General features: G+C 42.8%; 1 protein-coding gene across 1 annotated transcript in view; it reads right to left on the reverse strand.

The window, feature by feature from the left end:
* Positions 1–7,961, reverse strand: part of CD2AP (CD2 associated protein) — a 102,823-nt gene extending 94,862 nt beyond the window's left edge. Inside the window, exon 1 of the mRNA XM_057698933.1 lies at positions 7,688–7,961. Coding sequence (XP_057554916.1) covers positions 7,688–7,691 — 4 coding nt within the window. The 5' untranslated portion in view covers positions 7,692–7,961. The remainder of the gene's footprint in view (positions 1–7,687) is intronic.
* Positions 7,962–8,225: the final 264 nt, after the last annotated feature.

An 8,225-nucleotide genomic window follows, 5' to 3' on the forward strand; every position in this document is an offset into this window, starting at 1 on the left:
CCAACCCCTAACACGGATGTAAACTACTTGAGGCACCAAAACTTGTATTTGTCCTAATTCCCCTAGCACCTAGCATGGCATTAATCACATTCCTCACATTAAGGCAAATACTTCTTGATTAATCTCTCATTGAAAGCTCCTTTCCTAATATGACCTTGTGATAGAATCTTTCTTTTAATATTGGTGGTAACTGTTACTGTTACCATACTTCAAGTATTTTTCTACTAGAAACTCCTAGCGATTAGATGCCACACAGTCACTCTCTGAGAACTACCTGGACACTAAATCATCAAAAAGAACCTGAGGGACTTCCCTCACGGTGCAGTGGTTAAGAATCCACCTACCAAATAGAGACACAGATGAAGAGAACAAACATATGGACACCAAGTAGGGGGTGGGGTGCATTGGGGTGGGATGAACTGGGAGATTGGGATTGCCATATATACATTACTAATAAGAAAAAAATATCAAATTGTACACTTTAAATATATGCAGTTTATTGTATGTCAATTGTATCTCAATAAAAGTTCTTAAAAAACAAAACAAACAAAAAAAGAATCCACCCGCCAATGCAGGGGAGATGGGTTTGATCCCTGGTCCAGGAAGATCCCACATTCCACTGAGCAACTAAGCCCATGTGCCACAACTACTGAAGCCCACATGCCTAGAGCCCATGCTCCGCAACAAGAGAAGCCACCACACTGAGAAGCCCACGCACCACAACGGAAGAGTAGACCCCACTCACCACAACTAGAGAAAGCCCGAGTGCAGTAACAAAGACCCAACACAGTCAAAAAAACAAAACAAAACAAAAAAACCCACAACCTGAGCTATGTGGCACTAAAACAGATACTGAAATTCAGGATCCATGTTAATCATCTCTGCTTTGCAAGATAGTGGAGAAACAGAATGTGATGATGGAAAGCTGAATAAAACATACACAGTTTTAAAGATTAAAAATGCAAGTCTACTGGATACATTAGAAAGGAATAATGTGGTATAAAGAGGTTCTAGGGGATTCCTAGGTGGCGCAGTGGTTAAGAATCCGCCTGCCAATGCAGAGGTCACGGGTTCGATCCCAGCTCCAGGAAGATCCCACATGCCGCGGAGCAACCAAGCCCGTGTGCCAAAAAAAAAAAAAAGAGGTTCTAGGAAAGAAAGAGTCCATAACACGGCCATATCTGACACTGGATCAACATTTTAGACTAGATATCAATTTAGAATAATGAATTTTTAAAAAGCAGAGTTTCTTATTAGAGTAAAAGCTCCTTCAAGTACAAACAACCAGTAAATATGCTTTCGGTTGAAAGAAAAGAGTAAGTAAGAGGACAGAACATCCAGGCAACTGAGGTCTTCAGAAACTATCAACAAAAACAAAACAAAACAAAAGAGGTAATGTCAAATTTAGTCCAAAGGAAGGACTTCCCTGGTGGCGCAGTGGTTAAGATTCCACGCTCCCAATGCAGGGGGCCCAGGTTTGATCCGTGGTCAGGGAACTAGATTCCCACATGCATGCCACAACTAAGAGTTCACATGCCACAACTAAGTAGCCCGAGAGTCGCAACTAAGACCTGGTACAACCAAATAAATTAATTTAAAAAATTTAGTCCAAAGGAGGAAACATTTAGGAGTCCAGAAAGAAAATACCTAACTCACTTGGGGCTAAAACCAAGGTTAAAACTAAAATATGAAAGTATAGCAGTCTTGGGTCAGAGAAACCCTAGTAAGATTATGCAGGGAATTCTATCTGCTTAATAGTAGTAATAAACGACTCTGTGAACTAGTCTGACCATCTATCTAAAGCAAACCTAAAAGAAAGCTGTGGATAGTATGGTGTGGTGGAAGTATGAAGGAGGACTGAAAGGGACAGGTACACTCTACAAAAAAGCAACAAGAAAAAAAACCAAGAAAGCTCTCTCTAATAACTAGCCTAACACCACTTCAGTGAAATTGTTCAGGGATCAACAACTGGTAGTACTTTCAAGTTTTTTATGCCTTACTTGCCCATGTATTATTATATTGGCAGTTATGACTATTTAACACTGTTAAGGACTGTATGCTTGTTTCTGAAATAGAAGGGTATGCTGAAACTCTGTAATCTGCTTTGCCTTGGGTGTGAAAGGCGAGGAACAGGTTTAAAAGAAATAGCAGCAAAGAAAGAGCAGATGGATCAAATCCCTGAGACCAAATAAACAGAGGGAGTGCTAGACTGTGAGCAAGAAATATCCTCAAGCATTGAGACAGAGACTCTCCTTTCACCCCAGTTACCCAGGATCACTTAAAACACACACACAGATTCAGCCACCAATGCAGTGCCAAGCAGAAAATATGTAAGATCTATACCTTAGGAGCTCAGTATCTTGTCAATATTACCACTTGGTTCATCCTAAACAATTCCAATAATCAAGCTCACTTTTGCTCCTGGGAACAAATACCTACCTTGCATCTCTCATAAGAAATCTGGGGACTTCCCTGGTAGTGCAGTGGTTAAGAATCCACCTGCCAATGCAGGGGACACGGGTTCAACCCCTGATCTGTGAAGATCCCACATGCCACGGAGCAACTAAGCCCGTGTACCACAACCACTGAGCCTGCACTCTAGAGCTCACAAGCCACAAATACTGAGCCCATGTGCTGCAACTACTGAAGCTTGCATGCCTAGAGCCTGTGCTCTGCAACGAGAAGCCACCGCAGTGAAAAGCCCGTGCACCACCACAACTAGAGAAAGCCCACACAGAACAATGAAGACCCAATGCAGCCAATAAATAAATAAGTAAATAAATAAAATAAAAATGATTCTATAGTGCTTTAAAAAAGAAAGAAAGAAATCTGGACCCTGCCTGGTTTTGTTTCCGCGTTGCTAGGTCTTCAAGGCCTACTGCTAAAACCCATTTCCTCCCTTTACCAAGACACCAGTCTGCACCTCCACCTAGCGCCTGCTACCCACCACCATTCCACTCCCACACCTAGCTGGCCAACTACACCTGTCTGCACACTGTCTTTTGTTACTCTTATCCCTCATGCTGACAGGCTAACTCTAGGCATGTATGACCCTCCATCCAGATTTCCCAGGCCAGTGTTCCAGTCTCTCCATCTAGAAAGAACTATAATCTTGCTTGTGGTAAACCTGCTAGAGTTGGATATCAAATTCTACAATTAACTAAGTCACAGATCCATCATAATGATTACCAATTTACCTAAATCTCAATCACATCATATTAGGTTTTATTCCCCCTTTCTTTTCTGAACACAAACTCTGAAAACTTACAGATCTTTCATAACTTGCACCAGTTTACTTAGTAACTGCTTCTGCAGCTGTCCTATCCTCATGCAAATTAAGAATCATTACAACTCTTTCTTTGCCTATCTTCAACCTCTTGATATGACACCCCTTTTCAACTACATTAGAAAGTGGTGTCGGACTTCCTAGGTGGCGCAGTGGTAAAGAATCTGCCTGCCAATGCAGGGGATGCGGGTTCGAGCCCTGCCCTGGGAAGATTCCACATGCCACGGAGCAACTAAGCCCACGCGCCACAACTATTGAGCCTGTGCTCTAAAGCCTGTGAGCCACAACTACTGAGCCCACATGCCGCAACTACTGAAGCCCACGCACCAAGGGCCCATGCTCCACAACAAGAGAAGCCACTACAATGAGGAGCCTGCGCACCACAATGAAGAGTAGCCCCCGCTCGCAGCAACTAGAGAAAGCCTATGTGCAGCAACGAAGACGCAACGCAGCCAATAAATAAATAAAATAAATAAATAAATTTATAAAAAAAAAAGTGGTGTCATACTTAAAATACATTTAATAGAGGAGGATATTCCATGACACAGGAGAGGAGGAAAAAAAAAAATCACAGATTGGATTACTTATAAATAAAAATTTGAAGGTATTTTTGATTAGCAATATGGAATGAACCAAAAGCATCTCATGTTTTTTTAACTTTCTTATCTCAAATGCCTTAAAATTTAGATCATCTTATTAAGTTAATAAGACATTTTACTTTGCTAACCCCTCATTTAGAGAGATATATGGCAAGCTTCAGGCTAATTTCTACAGGAAAACATAAAATATTAAGAATGTGAATTTTCACCCTAAATGTGATTTTATGGAATTATAACTATTTAAAATTTGGAACACTTAGAAAAATCTGATCACAAGTTCTTACTAGTTAAGGAATACAACTGATTATTAGATTTGCTAATGATCCAACTTTGAAACAAAAATCTCCTAATAGTCCTCTTTCATGCTCTAGATTAGTTTGATTGAAGGAAATTGAAAGGCGAGCCACTAGCAGGCAGTTTCCAGTTGCCACTACTTATCTGTATGAATCAAGATTTTCTCCAAACAGTGAATCAAAGAAAAGAAAATCACTGTATTATAGAAGTACACATATTATCTCTAAACCAACTATATATTTCTGCTTATTAACTGCCTTATAATTTAAACATGTTGACTTATTATATGTAAGCTTGTAAAAAATAAACTGAAAAGTTCATGATATTATCTAAAATTAAGAGAAACTCATAGCTAGTGGGAAGCTGCTGCATAACACAGGGAGATCAACTGATTGTTGATGACTTAGAGGGGTGGGACAGGGAGGGTGGGAGGGAGTCTCCAGAGGGCGGGGATATGGGGATACATGTATAAATACATCTGATTCACTTTGTTGTACAGCACAAACTGGCACAACAGTGTAAAGCAATTATACTCCAATAAAGAGCTTAAAAAAAAGAGAAATTCAGTCCTTAAAATCCACTTTTTCAAAAATAAAAATTTATATATAGTAATACTTTGTGCCATTTGCTTTCTGTCTTATTCCACTCCAAAATGCAGATCTGCACGTCTGGAAAAAGAAATATAAGTAATGCCTTTCCATCTCTTTCAAGCTCTCCCCAATTCTTCCACATACAAGACCTCAAATTTCCTTATGATAAACCATTCTTCCACATTTAATAAATGCAGAAACTAAAAACAGTGCTTTAGCTTAAGATAAAATTCAAATAAGTCGCTACTAGCACGCATCCCACTTAGTTTTTCCAAAACTACTAAGCTTATTACCAATAATGGACTTTCTCACAGTATGCCGAACTTTGAAAGTTATCTTCCTATTTCTGCATTGGTACAAAATCCTCTTATCCTGCTGGTCCCTTAAAGGCTATAATATCATGCTTCTAAGGACAAAGGTCAAACATTGAGAATTGCTTTTTCCAGTTGGTGCAACAGTTAGGGAAATTTATATTTGAAAATGAAAATAATAGCAACCAACACTGGCATTGTTCTAAGCACTTTACAAGCATTAATTTGTTCAATCCTACTAACAACCTATGAGATTGATAGTTTTATCCCATCTATAGATTAAGAAGCTGAAGCTCAGTCACAATAGCTAGTAGGTAGAAGAGCCAGGATTTGACCTTAAACTGTCCCAGTTCAGAGCCCAAGCTCGCTCTTAACTCTCTAGCTGTACCACCTAAATGTTAAGAACCATCACTTAATAGGTTATCCAAGTTATTTCAAAACGAAGAAATTAAAGATTTTTCATTCCGTGACGAACCAGACAAAACACCATGTAAATATTTTAAGCTATCATCTTAATAAGAAATAAAGACTTCTGACAGCAAAACCATGCATGTTAGATTTACATTGAAGAAAAAACTTCCTTTAAATGATTTTGATAATTTTATTATAAATACACAACCAATAAATTTAAAGTATACACTTATACTACAATATCTGATAAATACCTTTCAAAAATTAACTACAAATGCCCCCAAGTAATCAACCTTTAAAACACATTCTGGGTAGCTGAGTTGAGAGTATGCAAATATCACACTTTACCAAGCTAATCTGGCAACTCACCTAACCAGAACACAGCAAAGGCACTGAGAAAAGGCCTCCGGACAATCAAAACAGATACTCCAATGTCCAAGCGTAGATACTCACTCTTCTCAAAAGAGCATCTCACAACTAAATAAGGGTCAACTCATTTTTCCCGTTTGCAAAATTACAAATTTGATTTCCATAGTAAAAAATGACGCAGAAAAATCAGCAGTGCGAGGGTGAAGGCAGACAGTGATCACAATGGCAAACACATCCAATAGCAAAGCAGAAAAATACTTATTTAATAACTTCAAAATGCAAAGAAATCTCATCTACAGTCCTATATATAACCCAACAGATTCTCACAGCATCACAGTAACTGACGGTCACAAACGATGACCCTAGATCATCAAAAGATTTAATTATATTCTGCATCCTATTTAAAACAGAAAAGAATTACGTATTTAATTTTAGTATGATTTTCACTCAAAGTGGTTTTATAATTTGCAGCTTAGAGGGTAAACCCTCAATTACCCAGTAAGCTCAACTAATCAGTTAGAAAGAAATTCACTGGAAAGTCCCAAGTAGCAAAGGTTTTACCATTTCTAAGTTTAAGAGCACTTTGTGTACAAGTTACCTGAAAGCAAAAGGGAGACAGGAGATCCTAAAAGTAGAAAGTCTAATAAAACACAGACGAGCTAGGCGACTGTCTATAAACACTATCCTTAAGGCATTTCCCACAAAACAATGTGTGGGCAGTAGGTGCCACATCAGCAGTACTCTGTATTTGTCCTCCTTCTAAATCATTTGTTAGTTTCATGAGTTATTAATTTCAGTGAATAGTTTGTTGAGATGAAGCAGTACCAACTCTTTCCTCAACTGCAAAAAGTGACAGCGTCCTTCTGATTACTCTACAAAACTAACACTGGGATTACTCTCACAAAGCATGTATATGCCTTATGGTGGCACACATTTGATTTAAAAAAAAAAAGTTCTCTTTTAAATTGCTTTTCATTTTTAAAGCATTGAGGGAGATAGTGCCGAGCCCACACCGAACTTTGTTATCAAAAGAATTGTTACACTACTCAACAAAACTCCCTTTCAAACCAGGCTGCAACACATTCTTTCTCTAGCTCCAAAACAAAACTTTAAAGCACACAGTAAATAACATATAAGGCCTCGTACTTTTCTCCCCTTCTAGCGAGGAAGTCTCACTCCAAACAGGAAACTGCTTCTCAAGGAGTTCAACGCAGAAATCCTACCAAACTCCAATCCAGTTCTCAAGAAGAGATTTAAGTGCCAACACACTTGCCTAGGCAGAAACGGGTAAATAGTCAAGCTTCCCTGCCCTTGAAGCGCCTCTTGAAAGTTTTAGCAGGAGGGAAAAAAAAGCTTTTTCTAACAAACCAACCAAAAAATGCTTTAAAAGGCCAACCTATACAAAGGGTCGCAGAAAATAAAGAAGTTGAAAGTGCTAGTTTGTCAAGTTTTTCGATCACCCTCCCCCACCCCATCAAGACCGGGGAGGAAAGAAGGGGCTGGGGAAGGAGGGGAGGGAGGGGCTGAGCGGAGCTGGGCGGGGGGCGAGGTGATCAGGCGCCCCCGCCACCATCCCCTCACCTTTCCCGGGGCCAGGAAGAGAGGCGGAGAGGAAAGCAAGCGATGGAGCACCTGGAGCCCCGCGACCAGTTTCTCCGCGAGAAGAGCAAGGTGGAAGGCAGGGCGAGGAGGGGCGGCGGGGAGCGAGCCGTGCGGCGGCGCAGGAACCGACCCCCGTCCCCTCCCCGCCCAGACCGAAAGGGAGAACCGCCTCCCCGAATCGGGAGGGTCCGGCCGGGCGGCGGGGAGCGCCCTCGAGTCCCTTACCCATGCTGGGGGCTCCCGCGGGGAGCAGCCCGGCGCCCGCTGCTCCTCCGGCTGCTCGCGCGGCCGCTCCGGCGACAGGAGGCGGGCACTCCGCTCCGCTCCGCTCCGGCCCGGCTGAGCTCAGGCGGGGCCAGGAGGTGCCTCCATCCGCCCACAGCGCTCCCCGACCAGTCCCGTCCGCGCGGCCCGTGAGGAACAGGCGACGGCGGCGGCTCCTCACGCTCGGCAGCGGGCGGGCCGTCCCCCGCCCGCCCACACCGCGGCTTTCCCACCCCTAGTCGCTCCCGCCACGGGGTGGGACCTGCCGGTTCGTCTTGGCCGCCGGCTCCAACCCGGAGCGCCGGCCCAGCCCCGGAGCCCGCCCCTCGTCGCTCGCCTGGCGCCGGCCGTCCTCGAACGCGTCGCCAGAGACTGAGGTGGAGACGGGGACAGAGGCCGGGAAGGTGCCGGGAGCTGGGCCGGGAGGAGGAAAATCTCGCGAGAATCCCCCGGCCTCCCTGCCCCGCCCCCGCCGCGTTCCTGCTCACTGCCAGGCCCC

This window comes from Hippopotamus amphibius, chromosome 11 (genome assembly GCF_030028045.1).
Source record: "Hippopotamus amphibius kiboko isolate mHipAmp2 chromosome 11, mHipAmp2.hap2, whole genome shotgun sequence".
Classification (NCBI taxonomy): Eukaryota; Metazoa; Chordata; class Mammalia; order Artiodactyla; family Hippopotamidae; genus Hippopotamus; species Hippopotamus amphibius.